Source organism: Seriola dumerili, unplaced genomic scaffold, assembly GCF_002260705.1.
Source record: "Seriola dumerili isolate Sdu_G_001 unplaced genomic scaffold, Sdu_1.0 BDQW01000290.1, whole genome shotgun sequence".
In the NCBI taxonomy this organism is placed as follows: domain Eukaryota; kingdom Metazoa; phylum Chordata; class Actinopteri; order Carangiformes; family Carangidae; genus Seriola; species Seriola dumerili.
The window spans coordinates 2,609,016-2,634,890 of NW_019174545.1; the positions used below are offsets into that span (position 1 = coordinate 2,609,016).

At 39.0% G+C, this 25,875-nt stretch overlaps 1 protein-coding gene across 1 annotated transcript in view; it reads left to right on the top strand.

Annotated features, from left to right (window-relative positions):
• grid2 (glutamate ionotropic receptor delta type subunit 2) overlaps window positions 1–25,875 on the top strand; it is a 470,927-nt gene that overhangs the window by 279,918 nt on the left and 165,134 nt on the right. Inside the window, exon 4 of the mRNA XM_022757812.1 lies at window positions 8,862–9,067. Coding sequence (XP_022613533.1) covers window positions 8,862–9,067 — 206 coding nt within the window. The remainder of the gene's footprint in view (window positions 1–8,861; window positions 9,068–25,875) is intronic.

Here is a 25,875-nt window from a genome sequence, read left to right on the forward strand (position 1 = left end):
ATAAGTATTATGTTGTTAAAGAAAAGATGGATACAAAATCTGATTTTTATCTTAAATGGATTACATGTAGACCTTTATAGTGTAAAGACACTGATGAAAAAAACAGTCTGAAATTTGAAATGTCGAGGTTTCCCTTAAAGGAGATAGTAGTAAAATCCCACTGTCAATTTGATCTCTGCAGGTTTCATGTAGTAACACATCAAGCGGAGACTAAGAACAGGAGGGTACAGCAGGAGCACGGGGGAGGATAGTTCTGGGTTTTTTTGTTTTTGAAATGCTTTGACTTCCGTGAATGAAGAAATACTGAATAATAACGGGTTAGATTGAAATCATTTATAAATCACTTTTCCTTACTACTTGAAAATCATCTTAAAATTCACTTATTTAACATATTGAGCTACATATTTCTCTGACAGATGAGACTGTTGTCAGTATACCCTGGTTGTTGGCTTAGTGTTATTTTCAGTATATTTCAAATATGTCAAAACATTTAGATATACACACAATAGCTGAGTAGTTAAACTTTCAATGATGATGATTTTTGTGCCTTTTCTATACAACTCTTGTACGAAAAAAAAATATAGAATATTGTTAAAACCTTAAAATATTGTTTTCCAATTTGATATTCTTTTTTTGAAAATGTATTACTGAAACTATATTTGCTTTGAAGTTTCCATGTACAGACCTATTATGTCACACAGCCAATACTGTGGGAGGATATGACTCAGAGCACCAGTGACACAAAAGGCACAGAGAACTTGTGGCGGCAGAGTGAAGGGGAAGAAGAAAGGAGGATTAATGAGGCAAACATCTGCAAATCCATAAGCCTTTTACATGGATGTTTGTCTGGACCGTACCTGGAAGTGATGAGCTGCCACATTTGACTCATATCTGAATTGCAAGGGACAAAATTGAGGAATAAAAAAGAGAACGGAGAGCATGACGAAACTGACGAGCATGAAGTTGTTTCTAGAGACAGGGGAAAGAGAACAAGGAATGATGAGAGATGAATGCTTAGATGGATATCTTTTTTAACGGCAGTGAAGCCCAGAGACGCCACAGGGGGGAAGGCTGGTGGGAGGTGAAAGAGGAGGTGAAAAATACATAAAAGCTATGCCAAGCGAGACGTGGGAAAGTTGATGATAAAGGCAGATTCAGAGGAATGGAGGCAAACAGGTACACTCATGAACCAAACACCAAAGATCTACAAGCTTTATACAGGGAGGTCATGTCTTACTTTGTCTCCTCCAGAGTAAAATCGTTCAGAGAACAAGAGAGAAAACGAGATAAAAGAGATTGTGAATATATAAAGGAAAACAGAAATAGTAAAACAGAAAGGGGATAGGGACAGAGATCTAAAGGCATAGTAGATCAGGTAGGGCAGAGTAAAAGCCAGTCAGGAAAGCAGATAAACACAAAAACAACTTTAAAAAAAAAAAAAAAGAACTGGGTTTAAAACATTTTACAGAAGGGTGTGACCACAGAGAAGTAGCTGGATCATCCTTGGAGGACACTGGAGGTGAAATCTCTCAAGCAGCAAAAAGTAGAGTTGAAGACGGAGAAGGGCAGAGTGGGCAGCAACCTCAGGAAAGGAATGAATTGAATTGAATCATGTTGCAGAGTGCTGTGTGGAAAATAGTCTAGTGTCTTACCCTCTTACCCAGTTACTTTGTGCTTGTGCTTTAGAGTTCTAATTACTGTAGTGCTATTGTACCATATCTGTATTTCGTGAATGGGATTTATTAGCAGAAAGGAACATACAGTAATAGCATTCCTTTTCTACTTCACGGACTCAGGAGAAGTGATATAAACAAGAACAAAAATCTAGCCAATACATGTATACTGTCAATAAATATACACATTTATTTACATTCAGAGGGGAATTTCATGCTTTATAGATGTGGACTTTGGTGCAGCAACAAGAATGGCAGAGGATTGCCTCTGGCAACAGAGTCAGAACACAACACAACCACATCCAGCGGTCACTGGGGGTTAGAATCTAAGAGCACTTGTTTGGGAGAAAAATGTGCTTGCACCTAAAATCCTTTACACCAACTGAGTACTGATAATCATCAAATAGTATATGCAGTTTAGACAATAACAAAGCAGCTCAAGGCATAGGAATGTCAAGATCAAAATAGGCCATAAAAAATGTAAGAAAACAAGAAAGAAGGGAGATGAGGGAAGTGGAGAGAAGTTTAGACACATAAGGTATGTGAAAGGCAGAAAAGAGGATATGTGGCGTGTGAGGGGGATTAAAAGTCAGAGAAGATTTGGGGAGATAGGGAAGGTGATGCACGCCTAAAAGGTGCCAAGCCTTTTATAGAGTGTTGGTTTTTTACAAGTGTTAGTTAAGCTCTCTGTGGGGACTCTGGGAATGCGAAGCCTGGGGCTTTGAGAAAAAAAGGGTGAAAGAGAAAAAGCAAAATAAAGCGGTGGACGGAGATAGGCACTCAGATCTAAAGGAATAGATGATTTAGAGACCGATAGGCAGGCGAGAGGAGTGGTGATGCTTTGGGGCTTAAAGCATTTTATTTCCAATAAGGAGGTAAATTTCCCAAATTTAGGTTCAGATTCCGAGGGCTGGCTACTTCAACATTTTCAGCCCCAGCGTTAACTGAGATATGAATTCTCTAGACCTAGGCTTACGAGAAGCAGGCCCGTAGTCCATTTTGAGGCTCAATCCATATTTTAAGAACCACTGCCTTTGAGCCATACAACAGTGAAATGCCTGGGGCAGGGATAAGGATAGCCAGAAGTAAACGCTGAGGGGAAAGACAAAGCAAATAGATAAGGATGTTCGTCTAACAGCAGAACAGAATGGGATGGAGATAGCATGAGAGGCGGTTGCACAAAAATAAATGTTCTTTCTCCTTTCCATAACGCTTTCTTGAAAGTTAAATTTAGTTGCAACAATGGTGCCTTAATTTTTTTTTTTCTGTTCAGGATCCTAATTATATCCATATATATCAAATTTAAAGTTTTAGTGGGTGACTACTCTGTATGGGGATTGTATGTTAACCTGTTGCTAAAAACATGGCACAGGGAGAGGAGGAGAGGAGTAAGACTGCACCTACTTCCCTATAATAGAAGTTTGTTGGTAACATCTATTGGTCCTTAAAGGAACTGCAAGAGTATTTAAACTTTAGATAACAATATCTTCCACAATGGGGAAAAACAATACTGGTATAAAACACTGAAATGTACTACCATCTACTGAGATTACATTTTTACTCTGCTAACCATTTTGGCCTCTGTCCATCACGCTGGCTTTAAATGGATAGAAATGTAATGCAGTGTCACACTTACCCTACCCCACTGGTCCTCCAGCTTGCCTTACCAACTGAGCGAAACTAATTCATGTCAGCATGGATTCCATGGCAGCAAAAAACTTGCATTATGATATGGACAATGGGCGATCAAGCCTCACTCCCTGCTGGGATGGATGGATGGATGGATGGATGGATGGATGGATGGATGGATGGATGGATGGATGGATAGATTTTTCTAAAATCACTACCAGTTAAGCTTGGCTATTCCCCAGTTCTATCAAAAGTTACAAGCCCAGGCTTTAAACGCCTCGGGCAGGGAGAGGAAGGTTGAAACTAAGCAGAAGGCCAGGAAGGAAGACGGCCTGAAACTGTAAAGTCAGATGCAAAGAGAAAAGCGTACAGTCCCAAACTTTGGTATTTTCTTTATTATTTTGAAGAAGGAGAAGATTTGCAAGTCAAGCAGAGGGAATGAAAGAGGGAGAACAGGGAGACAGAGAGGCTCTGACAGACAACCAAGGAGTTACTTAGACTGAACCTCATTTGCAGATGTTTGATGTTTCCCTCTTTCTCCACACTCGGGGGAATCTCGTCTAGTATCGGATGTGTTAACACCTTCTTTTGGACTGTTGGTCCATTTCTGTTCTTTCACAGTGCAAGTTTCACATCAATGTTTTATCCTCCTTTTTTTCCTCATTTTAATGGGGTATTCACAGTGCAGACTCCAGCAGCCCATTATTTTTTGCTTAGAAGGTAAGTAATTGCACAAAGACCTATGCATTGTCTTGACCAGCCATTTTTCACTTTTCTTCTTTGGTAATATTTTCTGTGCAGTGCATAATGAAATCACTTAACTGACAAATTGCAAAAAATAAAATACCATTTGCATTAGCTAAAACTACTTGGTTAAGGTGAGAGAAAGATCGTGTTCAGGTTCAAGTCTCTTTCAGACTTAAAAGAAAGTAGCACTAACTGTTGGTGAGATGCAAAAACTACTTTCTTGTCTTGAATTGTCGGACACAACACATGACAGAGAGCCCGCCTTTTTCAGAGTGGTATAACAGCTTAAACTTCACACACTCTCAAAAAGAGATTCAGCCCGAGAGAACAAAAAGCTAACTGGGGAAACTGAGGGAGGTTTCAAATGAAAAGCCAAGGGAAGAGAGAAGGATGAGGCGAAAGCAGGCAGGGGAGGAAGGAGTGGAGGTTTCTGAACACAGACAGAGTGCCTCTGAGCTGGTCGGTACATGCAGGTGAAATCCCTGTGTGTTGTTGGCTGCTACACTACATTACCTCTAGCTTTCACTTTGAGCCAGGGACTTGGGGGATAGATGGAATAGAGGGGAAAGAAGGGAAGCCTGACGAATAGGGGAAAGGGACACAGAGACTCTAACTATACCTCAACCTTGTTTTATAAGGAATTATGGAAACCATTCCAGTTGATCGAGTTTTCTTTGCAAATGACACTTCGCATATTGTAAGGTGGTGGAAGGTGCTCTAAGCAGGTTATGTTCTCTATTTTGAAAGGCAGAGATAACAAATGGGAACATTGCAAAAACAAACTTTACAATCAACATTGTGGTACACAGTATGAATAGTCAGGGTCATGCTGACGCACTAAAAGTTTTAAAAAATGTTGCAAAAACCACTTAGATGAAAGGGAATAGCATTGCAGCATTAATACAGTCATCCATATTAGATGAGGATGAAGAGGCCTGGGACTGTGGGGATGCACAGTGTGTCTTTGCATCAGAGACTCGGGGGAGTGGTTGAGTGAGGTGACAGCGCTTGGGGAAAAAGCTGTTGAGGTGATGGGTGATCATGGCGTTAATGGACCGGTACTGTCTCCCAGAGGAATGTTTCTCAAACAGATGGTTGCCTGGTTGGGCAAGGTCGGTGGCAGTTTTACCTGTCTTTTTATCCGCTATGGTGTCCTGAAGCTCCTTGATGGAAAGCAGCTGACAGTCAATGATCCGCTCAGCAGTGGGGAGTACATGCCTAAGCCGTGTCCTTTGAACAGCAGGAAGCAGGAACTCAACCAAACTTTGATGGAGGGAATGAGGATGCTTGTGACTATTTCTGTGTAAACTTGGACAAAAGACATGTCCACATTTGAAAGACTTTTTTTGGTGGTCATAAAACAGTCCTACACTGAATATCTCACACATCACCGCTAACCTCTGCATGTCTGGCTACATTGCTAAAGGATCTCCTGACTTATGTTGTTTATTATAATTAATTATACTGCTGGTTTGCACTTTGCATTTCTTTGCTTTCAATTTTCTGTCTCTTGCCATGACTGACCTTCAGAGTTCCCTCTTTAATTACAAACTCACAATTCATATTGCAATATTTAGACCATATCTTAAACCAAGTTAAATATCATGGCTTACACAGGTTATTTACAAGAACATTATTTAGTTTTTAGTGCAGTTAGTTTGAGAGAGCTGGAGTGAGACAGTGGAGTTTGTTTTTTTTTAAGCTCCTCACACAGGGGGGCAAGGTAAATGCATTAGATGCACAACCTGTACTATGAGCTAGCGTGGAGAAAGGATTGACGGTGGCAAATAAAGCCAGACTGACCGTTCAGTCAGTCACCAAGGCAAGCAAGCTAACAGAGAGAATAGCTGACAGGTGACAGGGAGCCCTATAATACAGCCACTTAAATAGCCAGATCTGACAGAAGTTTACAGACACAATGGCCGATTTGAAAGCACATGTGAAAACTGGACTGGCACAACCTAAATTGTTATGTAAAACAGCCATGGCATGCATAAGAATGAGGAAGCAAGAGTTATGCACTGGGTTCTCTACATTGCTTCATTTCTTTTTGCTCTGTTGACAAAAGCTTTTTGATTCTGTTAATTTACATATCTTTCTTACCATAGAGAACATAAGTCAGACAGTGTGAAATGTTTATGTGGCTTGGCGCCATTGATTATACATGTCAGTGGCTGTGCCAGGATAAATATGGCATATTGAGAACTAAGCTTAAATCTGCTTAGACTGGTAAAACGCGAACGTACCGCGTGCGTGTGTTTGTTTTTGTCTGTGTGCATGAGTTTGGCATGCGTGTGTATGCATGTACACAGTAATACATCTTTCTGACTGTGCTCTGATGTTTATTGATGAGAATGGGAAAAAAGTTTATTGTGATGAAAAACAGAGCCATGATAAACCAAAGCACAGTGTTAAAAATACCATCTTTGAATTAATCCTTTGTTGAACTTTGTTTCTCCTACCTTAAATAAATGAGGACTTCATACATACTGCACATTATATGTTCTCTTAATTTTGCATTAACCTGTCTGTGTGTACTGTATGTATGAATGGACATTATTAGGAGTCACAGCACTGGTGATGATGATTGTGTTGCCTGTGATAATATAGTTAGCAGTAATTACAACTATTACTACAAATAATTGTTTCTACAAATTAATAATAGTAATTAGATTATAATGGCTTGATAACTCTGTGCTCCAGGACAGATTAGAGCACCGTTGTTTGCCCATTAAAGATGCCATCTCGATGTCTCTGTTTGCTCATCTACCTTTCTCATCATCACCACACAAACACAGGTACACAGAGAGATGCAATAATGTAACAATTAGTATACAAACCGTGATTGTAAGTCCATGAACCATGATGAAATTTAGCACTCACTCACTCCATGTTGTGCTAACACAGCAAGACGTGCGCATCTGCATGTACGCACGTGTATGCCCAGGCAGACACACACACTGTTCCAATTTAAAACTCACTTGTAAACAGATTGGGTGTCCAGCTGTTGTCCTGTGGAGTTCTTCATTTGCTTATGTGCATCGTATGACTGCGCTGCTATGTACATGTGCGAGAAAGGAAATAAAGTTACAAGCTTTTCACCACAAACTGCTATGACTTTGCGGCCATGTTCTCCCTATCCATGTCATGTTGTTGTTGCTGAAAAAACTGACGACATTCCCCTATTAATCTCCTCACTGTGGGAAAAGGTGTTTATGTGGCATCTAACACAGAGAAAAACTGTCCAAAATATCTCCCACTGTCCTTGCTTAACCTTCTTAACTCACACCCTGCTTGATATTGTTAAAATCAGTGTTGTGTGATTGTTTGTGTGTGTGTGTGTGTGTGTGTGTGTGTGTGTGTGTGTGTGTGTGTGTGCAGGATTGTGTTTGTCTTCCTTCTTAATTAATTTCTTTCTGAACCAATGCAGTTGCATTGTGTCTCTCCTCATAATATGCTGTAGAACCTCCAAAATTTGGCATTGATGCAATCACACCATCGCCCCAACCCTCTGGCCCTTAACAAGTCTAATCAATCCAGTTAATTGCTTAGCCATGACACTGGCAATGACGGCAGTGTCATCCGTTTTCCATATCAAATACATCATTAGGTAGTTGCTTTACATATCCACACACACACACACACATATCTTCCGACATCATTAACAGTGGTCTCAACCAAAGTGCCTTAATTAGGATTACCTTGACCTGCAATGTAGCTCATTAAGTATAGAGGAGACCAGGCAGTAAAAGTACTGACACCAGCATCCTGGTACTGTTATCATACAAAAATAACTCTTAATAGAGATAATTATAGCAGTTTGGCACGTTAATCGTAACTCTTGACATTGTCAAGAGTTATTCATTCTCTTGGCATCTCAGTAGGAATATGTCTTGGATTCAGCAACAATTGTACTCATTTTGGCTAACCCACCCCTGTCCTAACAGCACAACAACAAGAACCGTTTTCCTGATTGAAGTTTAACTGATAAAAGCCAACTAAATACTTTTTCAGTCACATAATTAGTGTAAAACATTTGGATTGGGAGAAATATTTCTTTAAAATGTATCACTTCTGGTTTGACCTCTATGAGATTTAAATTTAAAACTTTCTTTATTCACTGCTCTAACTGTCTATTTTTATTTCAGAGGACAGATGCCCCAATATATTCAGTCAACTGGGCAAGGTTTTTAGTCATTGGGGCACACAATTATTAATCACAGAGTTGGTTTTGTTCAGCAGGAGGAAGTTGCTGACCATCAAATCTTTGTCAAGACAGTCCTTATGGGTCTGGATGGATCTGTGTTGTTTGGGTAGATAGAGGTGATGCCAGTCTCATATTTATAAATGATTTGATCAATGGGCAGCATGTATGAGGAGAAAAGAATAGGCATAGGACAAGGTCCTTGAGGAACATCACTGGAAATAAACAGAGTGTGTGTGTGTAAGACAGGGCATGTCTTCAGAATGCTTTTGCGTCTTCAGGTTTCTAGAAACAAAGGTATTCAGTACTGACAGAAGCACTGTTCTGACAACAAAAGCCATATCTCAGATAGATACACAGGATAAAATGTGAGTAATGCAAATGCACTAAGGAATCATTTCCAGTTAGAGCTCATGAATTGAGATATTTACTGAACCTATCCAAACAGAGAGATAACTGATCAGCTACAGCGGAGAATATGGTGTAAAGTTATCAGTGATGGTCTTAATATTTGTGCTTATCTGAGTGCATTAGCTTTTTTTGTGAAATTGTGTCCCTCTAGAGCCAAATCTATGGTCACACCTTTATCTCTGTCTGTCTTTCTTTAGATATCCGTGGTATTGAGGATTTCCTGGACCGGACCTCTCAGCAGGGAATGGACGTGTCCCTTCAGAAAGTGGAATCTAATATCAACATGATGATCACAAGTCTGTTCAGAACAATGCGTGTGGAAGAGCTGCATCGATACAGGGATACACTACGCAGAGCTGTGCTGTTCATGAGTCCAGCCACCGCCAAGGCTTTTATCACTGAGGTAAGGAAAATGGTTCAAACATTTTTTTGCAGGTAAGAATTTAAGTGGAAAACACCAGTAAGAGTAGTTCAAGCTTTCCTCACAGCCCTGTCTATTGAGATGTTAGTCTTGTGGATCAAAATGCTTTGACACAGAAGTAGAAAATTGGAATCAATGAGGGATGGATTTCTTGGAAAAACGTAATCTAACTGGATACATCAGCACTGCATCTTATCTACCAGAAGAAAAAGAAGTTTGTCCAGAGAAAAGTAGAAGTTGACTCTATTAACTGTATGCATGAAACCCTAGCAAATGGGAGGATCTGCCTTTGTCATAGTTTAGATGTTGTGTCATGAGTGAGAATGAGAACTCAGTTTGCTACAGAAACACTGTAGTACACTTCCCTGCACATCAACACAGTATTTTTGGTTTTACTTAACAGTTGTGTATTTTAGGTTATCGAATGTGTTTTGCAGGGATTATGTGTCGCATTGCCACACATATATTAATCATGTTAAGAAGCTCATGGATGTTTCTCCGACTCAACTTAGCTCTGTGTGTCTCTACCAATTAACCAGATCAGCTAAAAATATAGCAGCTAGTCCTCTCAAGTCCAATAAAGTGTTATTCATGATGTCCTGAACATGGCATGGCAGTCATAAAAATTTACATTAGAGACACAGGAAAATATTTTTCAGTCTCTCCTAGCTCTTCTGGTCTCTCTCTCTTTTATGTCTCTCTCTCTCTCTCTGGTCAAGTCAGTATTGATTTAGGGAGTACATATAGCACAGCTTACTCAAACAGAATATATACTGTATGTAATATTTATTTATTTATTTACTTATAAATGTGTTTTAACTAGTCCCCTCCCACACACGTGTGCAACCCACCCACCACCATGGTCTTTATCTCTGCAGAAGAAGACAATCAGGGGAGTTCCTTTTGCTCTACACATAAATGATATGGAGGTCATGGCTGAAAGCAATAGGCTCTAGCATTAGTTATGAATTCATAATTTGAGGCAGTAGGATGGGGCTTAATCCCATGTGTCATGTTCTCATCTCAGTTTAATTAAAAGTGACCTCGGAAAGAGCAATCACAATCTAATTTGGTTGGGGGCGTAACGGGGATGGGGGGAGAGGGGAGTGAGAGATGGGGTGTTATTGTGTGTCTGTGAGAGTGTTAGTGTCAGTATTTGTGTATGTGTGTATCTATGGCTTAGTGTTTTTGTAGTTTTAGCCTTTTTAGTGTAGCATGGAAACACACTGAAGTGAGCACACAGTTCTGGCCAGAGGACTGTGACAGTGTGTCTCAAGGTTTCACACTGTTGGATCACACCAAGGAAATCTTTGGGCCTGCTTTAAGTGATTTTGATCATGAAAGAGAAGAAAGACTCACAGCAATTGAAATTTAGTTGCAGTTTTGCGAAGGCGTTAGACCCTCAAGTCAGCACAGAAACTGTTATAATCTCTTATTGCATTTAAACACTGAGCATACAGCTTCTCCCATGCTTAACTGTACGCTATACTAGGTTCAGAGGGTTGAACCAGTGCATCTGCATAATCTAATGGGCGTTTACAAAGTACTGATTTTTTTTTTTATTTGATGTTGGTGTTCTCAGCAGCTAATGCCAAAATAAGAGAATAGAATGTATCATATGCACATTTAATAGCTGTAATATACAATCTAAAAACAGTGTATTTTCTGTAACCAGATTTGACTAACAGGACAGACCGACGTTAGATCATCTGTGTCCCCTTACACATGATTTACCTCACTGATCCCCCAACACAAGAGAAATGACTGGGGCATCAGTTTTAAATAGACAATAAGGCCTCTGATGAAATAGTGAACAGTGAAAAGGGCTCAAAATATTCAGAAATTGATGATTGAATGCATCATTATTATCACTCACTCATTTGTTTGTTGTTGTTTGTGATCTACAATAGATGTGGAAAATTGCTTTAGCTGGTACACAATATGGAAGTGTCGGCCTCCATTTTAGTGTGTTAGTAGAAGTCGAGTTTCACTCTCTCTCCTTTGGGAAGGTTGACAAAGAAGTCATTTAATCTAATTTAGTCAAACATCAAGTGGAGAGGGATTTCTGAGATGAAGTGTCAGGAGATGGTAAAGATTGGTGGATAAGATTGATGATCATAGATCTCTCTATCTCTCCCTGGCAAGATGGTGAGGAGGGGTTAGGGAGAGAGAGACAGATACAAGGACTGAAAGAGAGACACACGCAGGCAGAGAGACATGTGGAGACAGAGAGAGATTGCTGGGACCTTGTTTTTTTTCCCCATCAGAGTTATTTGTGAGGTCATTTGTCACAGAGAGCACCTCCCATCCAGATGCATTAGGCCCTGATGTTAGACGTGAACTGAAAGCTGTTCCAAAATTCCAAGACTTGGCAGAAGGAGTGAGACAGGGAGATGAGAGTTATGGCAGGCTGAGAGAGTGATTAGTGGATGGAATACAATTACGAAAGTGCAATTAAGGAAGTGCCCTAAATCTAAAATTCCCTAACCAGGTAGGTTTTGTGCTTAAACCTTACCAAACCTGAAAGGATATGTTCCATTTTTTTCAATTATGCTCTCAAACAATACATATTTGCTCACAGGGTCTCTGAAACAGTCTAATTGTCCGTACTATCCAAACTGGCTGTGACAAGATGATCAGGAAAACACAACGACAAAAGGATAACTTCTGTGTTTTAGTCTGAAGGAGTTGTTAAAGAAATGGGAATAAAATGAAGCAAAGCAAATGGAAAGAATGAATAAAACAAGAGATGTAATAATCTATAGATGAACACAGGAACAAATACAGATGAGAAGATCTTAAAACTAAATTTGGTGAGCAAGCGTATACGGTAATCTGTTCAACTGCCACCACATTGGTGCAGGCTGCCACTGGTTATTATTTCTTTGGCCATTGTGATGAGTTCTGGGTTAGCACTACATGGAGGGCCGGCTAATCACTTGTTTTTTTAGGCCTTATCAATTTTGTTAAACAAAATACAAAATGTTTGCTGAAAAGTCAGATTTTATTAGATTGACATACAACAGAGTGACTTCTCTCAGTTGATTGTTGCACCTATAAATGACCACATAAGGAAAAATGTAGATGTAAGAAAGAATGGTTTTGAGCCAAACCATGATGTCAGATAAGACATAGTGGTTATTATGAACCTGTTGGCTCATCTCTTTCTTTTTGGGACATTATTGTCAGTCTGTATGTCCTTGCTTGCCTGTGATTTATGGGTTTTATGTCTCTGTTGTGATGTGAGCCCAGCAGGAAATAAAGTTCAACATCTTCTTGGTTCTCAGCAGAATGTCTTCCACCATGCATATCCATGCATTTCACTACATACGCACATGGACATATTCTCAGAATGAGCACACGCTTTTAATTTTCTGCATTATTTAACATTTTCCTGCTTGTCCTTTTTTCAGTCTTGTACATGTGGGTGAATGTACCCGTCGCTGCCAACAAGGCTCATGGCTGGTACATACAGTACATCTGCCTATTCCACCCACTTCATGTACACAGAGGAGCAAAGTGGGTTTCTTACCCTGGGACCCTTGTCTTCTTAAAAATATTACTTGTCATGAGTTATGAATGGCTTTCCTGGACTTTCTCAGCTCGTGAAAGACCGATAACATAACAAATTTAAGAAAATGAAAATCATTGCAATTGTTGTTTTCTCATGGTTAAAATATAAATGTGATGCTTAGTCAATAAAATATGAGGTAACAAAAACAGAGACAATGTAGGGGAGAATAATATAATCCTATAATATTGGTATAAAGTCATACATATTCATATTCTAACCATGAATTATGCATAAAGCCCTCACAAGGTGACTATCATCTCGTTGTAATGATATGTTCACTGTTAACCAGTGTAACGTGTAGTATGACAAGCTTAAGCTAAGAGAGAACATGACTTTTTACATAGCCTTTTCATCCTCTGTAATTTGGAAGTAAACAGCACTACTGACATCTATAGAATGCTGTGTTATAAAATAGGAAACTTTGCACTGTCCATCTGTGTTTCAGTCAGGCCTTTGTTTTACATTTTCTTGGCAGAAGTAGCATGAAATAATGAAGGAATGAATATTATATGAACGGAAGTATTAGTATTTGGGAATTAGACAGTATTACCCTCAGTCAAAATTTACTCAGGCAGAATTAGTTTTCTGTCTCACTTTCTCTGTCACACACATATACACATAGACTTCATATTAGATATGCAAAGAAGTGGAAAATATGAATTTTGCCATTTGATCTCAAAGCGTTAAAATTTTAAAACGTTGCCATTTTGGGACTATTTTCTGACATTTCTTACTTGAAGGACCATCAAAGGGTTTGGAGATTATTCCAGAGATGACAGATGTCGCAAATGAAACATGAAGGAAAATATTCTGTATAAGACATGTTGAATAATGTATTCCCTGAATATGGCTGTATCCACTGCAAAAGTTTTTGCCTAAGTAAAGCCAACTATCATCTCTGTTCCCTGTCTTTTATGACTGAAAGAACCAGGAAATACTCAGATACTGTACAGAGCTGGCAGTGAAATGTAATGCCCCAACATAAAACAAAAGTGTATTATATATTGTGTATGACAGCAGAACATGAGACTGCAAGTTGACCACATATTATACAAAATATGAACCTACCATCAATACATCTTGGATTTCTGGCTGTGTCATTGCCTTGACTCAGTCACTTGATGAATTGTAATACCAACCTGGGACAGGTTTCTTCTTATTTATATATCTTTGATAATACTTCCAGGTCTGCTTAATTCTTCTTTTGCTGACAGTTACCCAAACCATGACAGAAATGGTGTTTAAAGGCCTTATGATCTATGCTGCCTCTCTTCCCATGTCTGGAATAGCCTGAAGAAAACGCATTTGGAACAGAAGGAACTTGGAAGTTATTTTGCTCGGTGGGTGGAATTTTGTTGTTATAGTCGGTGGGTGGCTCTGCTGGGAGCTGTGTTTTGAAAAAGTAGTTGAGCTGTTGTCATAGTTTCAGGATTGTACTTTTTCTACTCTCTTTTTCTCTATCTCAGTGTGTCACTACATTTCTCTACGTTGTTTTCACCATTGTCTATATCTTTATTTATGTTTATTTCTCTCATTTTAAACAGTAGCACACAAGAGCTAAGATGCACTTACATTACATTACAGTATAATAATTGTCAAATTAAAGTCTGAGAAAATCTAGTGCAGCCTTTGGAAAATTCTGCCAAACCTACCTACCTGCCTCAATTTCACAGGATTTCTCAATATTAACAGAATGTCTGCAGAATGTGAAAGGTCTGATGTTCAAAGATTTGCTCTATGGCTGTTCAAAACTACAAAAAAAGCTGTTATTTAAATGCACAGATTTGGTTCAGTGCAGAGGATGAATTTGAATGCCATAACCATTGGATACATACGTACAAACACCAATTCATACAGAGACACAGATAAAAAATAAAAAAAATCATCCAACATAATTTTATGAGGTGAGAATGACATCTTAAATTTCCATCATATTTTATGCAAACAATTTTATGTGACTGTTGAGTCTTGTAAAATAATCTATCAAGGGACATCACAGGTGGTGCTGAATGAATTGAACAATTTGTGAGTTATCAGAAGATTGCATAAATTCTTAGTGGAGGCAACACAGAGAGGAATTGAAATAAGAGAAAGAGAGTAATGGCCAGCTGAAAGGGGAAAACTGGTGGGACTTTGGAATTTAGTAGAGAATTTTTTCTAATTTCACATTTCAGATGGGCACTCCACTAGCAACTCATCAATTTTAGTTCTCTTGAATTCTGCTGAAGTGCTCTACGAGAAGGCAGTTATTTCCCACAATTTAATCTATTTTGATTCAATGAAAGCAACACAGATGAGGCACAGAAACAGAGAATTGATCCATTTAAATACATAGTCATCACAACACATCTTGTCTAAACTCAGACTTTTTTTTTCTGCCCTCTCTCAACAGGTATCACTGTATGACAAATAGTTACAACGATCACATAAAATATAATAATAGCTGGTCTCTGAAAGATGAGGATCCCATGTTGTCATTGGGATACATATTGCCATCAATCTAAAGTAGACTTCGGTAGAAGAGAAATAAGTGGGTGGCATGTTTGCCCACAGGTATTGTGAAGGTGTAACGCACACTGGATGGCAGGAGACACACCACAGTCCAGTCTAAAATCCAAGCTCTTTAATCCAGTAAGGCAGGCAGAGTCATACACAGTAAAACAGTCCAAAACCAGGCAAACAAATCAGGCAAGAGCAGGGCAGAAATCCAAAAACCAAAAATGCAAACCAGGTCATAAACTGACTAAGAACACTAGTGAACGCAAGAGAGCACACGGCGATAGCGATGACAAAATGGCAAAAGGCTGAGTGAAACACAGGAGTATATATACTGACTAACGAGCTGATTAGCAACAGGTGCGTCTGAAAACGTGTCGATGATTGCTGGCTGGATCACTGAACAACTTTACAGGAAGCAAAGCAGAGAACAGGAGTGCATACAGATTTAAAAATAAAACAGGAAGTCCATGAGTGTAATGAACAGGGTCCTGACAGATAGAGCAGCAGTCAAAAAGGTCCTTTTTTATATGTGAAATCTGTCTTGTGCAAAGCAGTTTTCTTGGTCATGGAAAGTTTTTGTACAGATCTGATCACCTATAAAATGCATTTGAATTAATTCCCTACAATCATCCCTGAGGGGTCGGGATTAGCAGGCTTCCACTGCTAATGGAGCCTTAAATCAGATGTTGCGATTCTGCCCTGCTCCACTGCCATTGATGAATATGTATTTTCTCATCAACAACCTGCGTATGAATTTTCTACAATTTATAATGAATTACCTCTGATTCATTTTGGTCCCAAGGGCCATGAAATATATGCTTGTGAGAGACAATGTGGGCTGTCAGTTACAATCAAAAAGGGATTTTTTGCAGGACACATATATTATATTATATTATATTTTATATTATATTATATTATATTATATTATATTATATTATATTATATTGTATTGTATTGTATTATAAAATATTATAAATTAAAAAATATGTTTTAAGTTTGTAGTCTGGAATATAAGAAACAAATTGATGTAATACCACTATCTTCCAATTTTATTACATTTAAAGTCACTGTGATGTATTAAGTCTTTTTTCATATATTTGAGTGCCTTATACTTTGGTTCCATGGTTGGTTTAATAACTTTGGTGTAGATTTATAATCTGTCTGACTTAATTGTAAATCATGCTGAGTACTCACTTATATAGAGAATTACTGTATCTCAGGATTATTTTATTAAATGTCAGTGTCTTTTAAAATGAAAGGAGATTGGAGAAATTCCAACTCGGAAATATATGACACTGTGGTTCAGTATGGTCGAATTCATTCTTCCATATGCTCTCATCCTTTGTGTCTTTCTCCATGCTTCTCCTTTTGCCTACTGACATGTGAAGGCCAACATTGTTGTCATTCTCTCAGTCTTAAGTCAACTCTTACTGAACTTTTTCCATATTAACCACTGATCTGTAAAGAGCAGTGGGTTGGCCGGGCACTGTCAGAATAAATTGAAGGGTTGAAAATGACTGTGAATAACTTGGTGATTTGTGGGTTGTTGGACTGAATTCTTTGACTTTACTGAGATTTCCTGAATCTTGGTGTTACATACACAATTGTGCGTCATTCCTCTGACGTCTTTGCTTTGACGATGGAGCATGAGAAACAAATGTTGACACTTGAAAGTGTAGGAGTGGCTGTAAAATTAGGGGGGGGGGGGGGGGGTTCATGATAGAAGGACAGACACGGGGTAGGTGGACAGAAGAGAAGGCCCACTGAGGTTTATTTTAAGAAAAGAAGCAATGACAAAGTGAAGTGATGTGTAAAAAAAAGATAGGTGGATCAGGAAAGAAGGGAGATAGGGAAAGAAGTTGAGGGATCAGTTGAGGTATGGAAAATGGGAGGGTAAAGTGGCATACAAAGACGAGTAGGGATTAACAAAGATTAAGGTGTCTTCAGATACATTTTAACTGATAAATGTTGTGACTCTTAGACTTATTTTACAAAACTTCAAAAACTAATGGACTTCCTATCAGCTACAATACAGATTGTGCAGGGCTTTCACGTTTATCTCAAATTAATACTCACATGCATGGCTCAGACCTTTATGACTTTGAAATTTGTATTTTTTCCTTAGTAGAGGTCAGTGGAAAAGTGATTTAGAAGAGCAAGGTGGAAAGCTGGGATAGATAAAGAGGCATAAATGGATGATGCAGAGTGTGAAGGATGAACATGTGAAGAGCAAAGTGAATAGAAAAGGTAAAGAGAAATATTCATGGACAGAAAGCAGAGCAGTCTTAAGCAGAGAAGAATCGGTAAAAGAATGTGAAAACACACCCATTTAGATTGTACACTCCAGTCTATAGCTCTAACATTTGTTGTTCCCTTCCCATTTATTGTTCACACTCACTAGAAAGAAAGTAGTCATCCTAAATTGGTACAGAATTGACAAATGTGTGTTACTCATATGCCAGTTACCATATTTCCTCATATACTGACCACGGCCTTTATTTACCTCAACGGCATGTATAATGAGCCATATTTTAGTATGAAGACCTGTTCTGATCTGTCCCCATTTGCCCTGTTAAAGATATTGCATTATGTTGTTAATACAAACTCAACACTTCCACTAACTGTTTCAAATAAGTGTGTCAATGGACAGAGACACTTCATTTCTTAACAGGGCTTTTATTATGAAACATTATATGTTGTGTGTTACTGCAAACTACAAACAGACACACACATACATATCAAAAGAGAGAGAGAGAGAGAGAGAGAGGATTTTCTGCCCCCCATTTTCTAGTGCAGCTAAAAGGGCACTTAAAGGGCTCGGCTCTGGTTCTCTCCTTGAACTTTATCACCAGACAGAGGTGGCATTATGTTCTTATCTCAACAAACAGGGTGTGTGTATGTGTGTGTGTGTGATGCACGATGACATTAAGGTTTTTATCTGTGCACATGGAGGTGGAAGCACAATGATTATAGAGCATTACTGCTAAAGGACTGGAGGCTTGGTCATTTGAGTGTGTCTGTGTGTGTATGTGAGGAGCACCAAAGGTTAGTGCTATTGACTTCTGCTAGTACAGCCTCTAATGGGGATGCCAGTAAGTACTTTAGAGATGATACGGATTTGTGTGTGTGTGTGTGTGTGTGTGTGTGTGTGTGTGTGTGTGTGTGTGTGTGTGTGTGTGTGTGTGTGTGTGTGTGTGTGAGGTTGTCATCCCACATTTTGTTTGAGTTTGCCAATGTGCTTATCTGTTGTCTGTTCCTCTCTCCTCTCCCGTTTCCCCTCCACGTACCCGAACACCCACATGCGCACACACACGCACACACACACACACACACACACACACACACACACACACTTTACCGCACTTACACACTCTCCATGCACTGTATGCCCTACAAGCATCCTTTAGGTCCCTACTCTTCCACTATCATGTTGCCATCTCTATCAGTTTATCTTGCCTTTATCAGTGTACCTCCCTTCACCCTCATGCACCTACACACACACACACACACACACACACACACACACACACACAGTTTTAATTCCACACGAGCATGTCTCAACACAGGCCACAGATCATTATATCAAATGATCAGATGACATACCTACAAACACAATGAACAAGGAAACAGTGGAGTAAGTGGGATGGAAAAATTAAGTGTCTTCCCTCCGTCCTTCCTGTCCTTCCTTTCCTCCCCCTACTTCCGCTGCTTCTATTATGGAGCATGTTTTGGGCTGTTGCATCCTCTGGTAATTCCTGTACTCAGTTCCTGAGGGGATTTATGCTATTGAAGATGTATTAGATGTGCAATCAGAATTGTCTTGGGTGAAAGAGAGGGCGATCAGAAAGAGGAAGATAAAGAGAGAAGAGATGAAGAGAGATGAAGCACAATGAAATCAGAAATGAGAGAGGGCAGTTTATGTGAGAGACAAATGCAGGCAGAGAGTCTGTGCAGTGAAGAAAGACAAATGGGGAGATGATCGTGGATGGGAGACCCAGGGAAAAGGCTCAGAAACAGATAAAAGCATGAGATGTTTCAATAGAAGAGTTTCTGTTTGTACAGTACCTTGCTAACAGCTGACAGTAAAACAAAAGGCTTGCTTTTCCAAAAGCCTCTTACTGCGTATGGCTGAATGGACACAAACAACGTAGTAGCTTTTAAGGGGAGAATCTGACATGTACACTCCGGTGGAATGACTCCTGTGTTTGTTTTTAGTTCCGGCAGAGAGCGGAAATGTTGTCCTTACAACACCCCGGCAGTTACAGATACCGAACAGTGAAGAATACAAGGGAATCAGTTAAGGCTGCCACTAACGACTATTTTCTATAGATTATATATTATAGATCGACTATCTTACCAATTTGTCGATTAATCACAACGATTAATTTTCCTTCAGAAAACTTTAATGACACACTGGCACGTTCAATCAACATAGAATGAGCCCAGATTCTAGCCTTAACGTTTTCTCAAACGCTTAGGCTCTTCAATGCTAATACTAAGGTAGCAGGCAGGCTTTATGAGAGTATTTAGCAGCTACAAGGACAAAAGGTATTAAAAGCTCTCCCTACTAATGAATAGACAACACTTACAAATGAAATAATCCTTCACATTTTTGTGACTGATCACACTGTGCGCCATTAAAAATAATAATCACAAAATAACACTGGTTAAACAAGGCTTATAGTGAAGGGATTTTAACTGTGATTTGCTCATCCTCTCAAAGTCAGAGCCAAGCCACTAACGTTATGGATGAGTATCATTAGGATTTTATCTTCATATTATCCATACCCTTATTGATCCAGCTCATATTATTACTGGTTCTTTATCATTAGCCTACTAAAGAATTGTTCTTGTTTTTAAATGATCATCTTTAAAAAAGAATAAATTCAGAACAGGATTAGAATCGATTGGGCTGGTTTGTCTCAGACAGTCGATCAGTTTACAACAATCTGCACCATTTAAAGAATTGATAATCAGTCAGACTTACATACAGACACATTTCGTTTTAGCTTTTCCAATTTGCTGTTCGCTTAACCAGCCTGTTGTTGTTGTGTAAAAGATACTGGGAGATGGTGGACAAAATAGTTGAAAATATCTTTTTTCTGGATGCTTGTTGAGCAGGTGGTTTGATACTAGGTTATATAAAGATATTGTTTTTGTTTTTTTCTTTTTTTTTGGAGGGGGGGGGGGGGGGGGGGGGGGTTGTGATTAAATGATTAAAACACATTTTTGCGGCTGGCCCTGTCCACAGCAGTACATCGCTCAGCTTCTGTGTAGGCGCTCCCGGCTGCTTCTCTAAGCTGGAAGCACACTGATCTGAATCTACTGCAGGTAATAAACTGACTATAGATAACTACCTCACACAACCCCGCATCCAATAACCCGAACTTCACTTAAAGTTCTTTCAGCTTCAAACACTTAAGAACCAAAAATAAAATTTTTGAACAAAGAGCCATTACACTGTCTGTACAGAAACTGTCATCACTACATTAAAGACAGCACTAGTTGTTTGTTCCTCCTTCTAGGCCACTGCGTTCTTCCAAGAAATGTCGTCTGGCATTGCCATCCCTGCACAAATGGCAATCGCAGTCCAGATTGTTCTTATTCCTCGATGGTGGAATGAGCTATGCTATCAGAGCAGGGGCGTCCCTCTCTATCTACAAGAATCTCTTGAAGACTCATGTCTTCCGAGAACACCTCCTCCCTTAACACCTTTAACATCCTAATATGCCTAACTCACACTTTCAGTGCACTTCTCTACCTGATTTCCTTGCACTTTGTCTTATTGAACAGGTTTGGTATTCAGTACTTACTTCAAGGTCCCTGACTGTACTGCGACTTTAGTGTCCTCCTCACTTGTAAGTCGCTTTGGATAAAAGCATCTGCCAAAAGAGTAAAAGTGATGTAATGAAATTACTTATGTTTCTGTTTTCCTTACAAGCAACCTCTTGTGGTTATGTGACTGACTATCATCATAGTGTAACATGGTTATGCCACCAAAACCTTTTAGGAAGGAGGTTGGAGAAGATTGTGGACAAAGTGTGTGATTTCTACACCAGAGTGCAGCTTTGCGTTGTCTGTACCGACAGTCAGTTTTGATTTCTTTTGAACTATGAAGGCAATCTTTTCCCCAGCAGTCTTCATGTTTCATTTCATATTTGCACATTGTATTTTTGATGGTTCAATTCAAGTATCATACTGTATAATCCCTTTGTATAAGCTTGTTGACTGCAGCTGGAGCTGAATACTGTATCGTGATGAAAACTGACAACTCTCTGCATGCTGTGTCAAGAAAACACACACACACACACACACACACACACACACACACACACACACACACATATGCACATACAGAGTACAATTTCTAAACACTCCAACCCATGGAGACCCTCTGCTGTGTGTGTGCAATCCTGTTTGTTTGTGTAGGTTTGTGCATTTATTGTGTGCACATGTGAGGGATCACAGGGATGAGTATAGTTGTTGTGTATGTGCGTTGATTTATTTATTATTATATTATTATTATGTTAGTAAAACTCACCCATTTACATTCTATATAGATTAGTTTGTCCATCACGTGATATTTGACAGAGCTTGGGCTGCATTGAACTAACTTGCAGAACGGTATCATTTAAACACACTATTTCAGCATTTTCACAATTGCTGGTTGGTCCAAGAGGAGAGCAACAATTGCATGACAAAAGTTGGTGCCATATTTGTTACTGATTAGCCCAGAAGCAAAGGTGTAATTCTTTGACAGATGATCTATTCACTGCTGCCTTTTGGTTTAATTTTTCATCTCACCTCTTTCTTTTTCTTTCATGTCTTTTTTTCCTTGTTCACCTCCCCTTTGCTCTCATTTTCTTTTCTCTCCTGTTCACATCACTTACTGTTGTGTTCTCCTCAGACTGTTTGGTATTGCACTGATAACACTGGATTTCTTTCTCTTTTTAAATGTACTTGAAGATGCATGTGTCTCTCTGTTTCTCTCAGTTGCACAAACAAAGAAATAATACACAGTAACACATGCTTGCCGTCATGTTATCGCCTTCTCTCTGGTCTCGTTAATAGCGTCAGGCTCAGGGTGAAACTAGTCTCCTCACCATAGGTCCCAGCTGGAAATAGAGGAATACAATGGGTTATAAATGAGAGGGGCAGAAGATCCAATCTGTCTTAAGGGTCAGCTGATCTATTAATCACAGCTTTACTTTGATTTTAGGTCACATGGCCTCATGACTTTGATTTTGCAGAAGGCACTTTGTGTCTAAGTTGTGTTAACTTATTTATTAAGCTTCCCGCATGCTCTCAGCAAGAACTAGAACTTCTCCTTTGTGAAGGAATGTAATTGAAATTACTGATGGCATCTTTTAGTTTGTCTCAGTAGGTAGGCTGTAAATTCATTTTAGCATTATTAGGGGTGTAATAGGCTAAAATAGTTTCTTTGATACAGATTTTCATCAAAAGTTCAAATTTCACCACAATATGTCCATGTCCACTAGAATGTGTTAGCACGTGTATCATATGATTAGATTAGCACAGCTCTGTAGCTCTCCTAAATGAAGGAGGCAGGATGACTGTCCTTGTTTAAGAACACTAATTGAAAGCTTTTTGGGCCATTAAGGACCATCATCAACTTCAAGCTGCAAAATACAGGCACTTGAGCAAAGTTGTTAGTCAAGACAAAAATGTTAGTCTCCATTTTAAACACAATGAATCATATGAGTCAAATGGGATTAAAATGCCATTGTTATAGGTTTTCTTTTTTGGTTTCCTTCCATTTATTTTGATAACTCGGATGTCCCTGTTATCCTTAGAGCGACTCCAATGTGATGCAATCCTCTGCACCATCACTTCCTTATTCTACTCTCCTGATGCTTCATTTCAGAGAAAATATTGCATATGCTGTTAAGTTGTGACTTCCTTTGGAAAACTAGAAAGCCACTTAATATCTCATTAACACAAAGATGATGTTGCATAGGCTTTTAAGTTTAATCAAAGTAAGATCTGAGAAACAACTATCATAACAATAGAACAATATATAGAGGTCAGTTAATTTTGATTTGTATTAACTAAATATGTAATTAGTAACTCAATTTCACTGCTGAGAGCACGCCCTTACAGAATTTCAAGGAATGATTTTATTACATTGTAATGTAAAGTCTTTTCATCTCTCAAAGCTAAGGTAAGGAAATAATACTTTCTTAATTAAAATGGTTTAAATTGACCTACATTATGCCAAGCTGCAGTCAGCCTCCTCAGTTACCTGTAAAACATGAGCGCACAGTGTGGTCAGCTCCTCTGGCTCACAACTTTAGCATATGCTTCAACCCCTGGAGGCCAGATCAGATGTGTAATTGAGGACCAGAACATCTGCTACTCTTCACCATATGCAGCTGGTTATTCCTCAAACACCAACCCTTCGTCCTGTGACACTACTATGACCTATCTCGCTCGTCCCAGTGGTGAGTGCGTAATTTCATGTTGTAAAGTTCTTACACCAACACCTTTTACCAATTCAGCCTATGTAAGACTATGACTCACACTGATCCCATGTGCTCCTAAGCCCCAACCTTACTGTTCCCTGGCTGGAGTTTTAGCAACCCCCTCCCCTGATATGAAATTATAATTTATTCTAGCAAGGAATTGAAATAATGAACTGCAATGTTAACTGGCAGCTTAAATGAGTTAACACTATCTACCCTTTAACCTAGGTTGACACGAGCAAAACTTCTTCACTACCACAAAAATAAGATTTGCTGTATAACACTTAAAATGATAATGTGTTATTCTGGGCAACGCTGGACAAGTGAGTACTGAATGAGAACATTTTTATAATTTTGCTGTTATAAATGCTGAGAAAACAGGATCTTAGATTCCTGTTTTTAGGCATTTTCAGTACTGTTAAAATACTGCTCTGTTCTTCTGTTGATGTTGTGTTAATGTGACTTTAATCCTGATAGATAGCTGTATTAATGCAGGCTTGCTGTTGATTAAAAGATTCATATTTCTTGTGGTTATTGGTTTTGTGGTTGAAACATTATCTGCCAGCAGGGGACAGCTGGGCTTTGTGACTTTGTTGTTCTGTGTGTGTATCTCTGCCCTCTGCCTGTTGTAAATTAACTGATCCTGCTCTGTCTGACTCCTCAGTTAAAAAAATTTATGTGTCTAGAAAATTCTGTGTAAAAATGTGTAAGTTCATTCTTCAGACAGAGTGTGTACCGTGTTCATACACAATATGTGTGTGCCTTTGTGCATGCTTGACATTTGTGAAGATAAACCTATAGCTTGTGTCATGAACAATTGACCTATGGTGTATTTTTCATAAAGTGCAGTCAAGGAGAGGGGTAGTGGGAGTGACAGATAGAGGGATGGACTGCGAACAGATGAAAAGAGGTAGAGGAATCATTTTATATTGGGTCAAAGATTAGTCAACCTGGAGAAGCCAAGCTGGCTTACAGGAACACTTCAGCAGCTTGGCCAACACGCACACACACACACACACACACACACACACACACACACACACACACACACACATGCACGTTCTCCCTCCCTATCACAGACACACAAGCATGCACACACAAGTGTATACAAGCTTCCTTTCCCCCTGTCTGTCGATCCATCTATCTCCATCTGTCTGCCTCTCGCACTCTCTCACACACAAACATGCACACAGCCAACCTTTCAGTCCTCTCGTCTGACCTTGCCATAGGCAATTTCAGTTGGCATGGGTTCTGACATTTTAGGGCACGGGTTAATCTTGTAATTCGCCTGTGTTCTGCTCTCTTCTGTCCTGTTTTTCTCTGCACTGACATGACCTCCCGTCAGTTGGGCCACTGAGCTAATGTGGAGCATTTTTTGCTGCAGTTGTCGTAAAGATGTTTTACAGAAGCTTATAAAAGCCTGTAATCTGAAGATGATTGTCTTTTCTTTTGGCTCATATTCTACTTTTAAAATTATATTGATATTGCATCAATATGAGTGAACAGTATTACTTCGAATTACTGGCCCGTTCTTGGATGTGTAAAATATCTGAAGTGTACGGAGTCTCATTAAACATTTTACTACTATAAACCCAGTGGCTTTTTGTGGAGTGGGGATGCAGAATATTTATCAAATAATCTTCACAGGGAGATGGAAGTGGGTTATAAATTCATTGCATTCAGTGTCATGATTAAATATTTTTAAATGTAGTGTTTATTCTGTTTAGTTTAATTTATTAGATGCCTGCCAACCAAAAAGTAGTTTTTTTCCACAGATAGATATAAAACAGTTTTGTAGCAATTTATCTTGTAAACTAGCTTTAATTGCCCTGCATACAAAAACTTCCTCCTCCTCCTTGTTATCACCATCACGATCATCATCATCATCATCATCATCATCATGTAACTGCGAAATTAGGTGTGCAACCATCTCCACCCTTAAAAAGCTTTCTGCAACCGAACAGTGTTGTAAGTTACCTATCCCTGAGCTGTCTGTGTTCAGTTAAGGACTGCCTGACCAAAAATGTTTATTTATGAGACCCTGTCAGTGATGTTTCCATTTAAGGTATCTGTAGTGACACTTAACCATTAAAACACTTTTTGTAGTATACCTTTATTTGATGTACAGTAAAGTACACTGTTACACTATCATTGCAAAGAATTTTAAACTGATTATAAACAATGCCATGTGTAAATGATCAGGAATATGCAGAATGCAAGCTTGTGAACTGAAT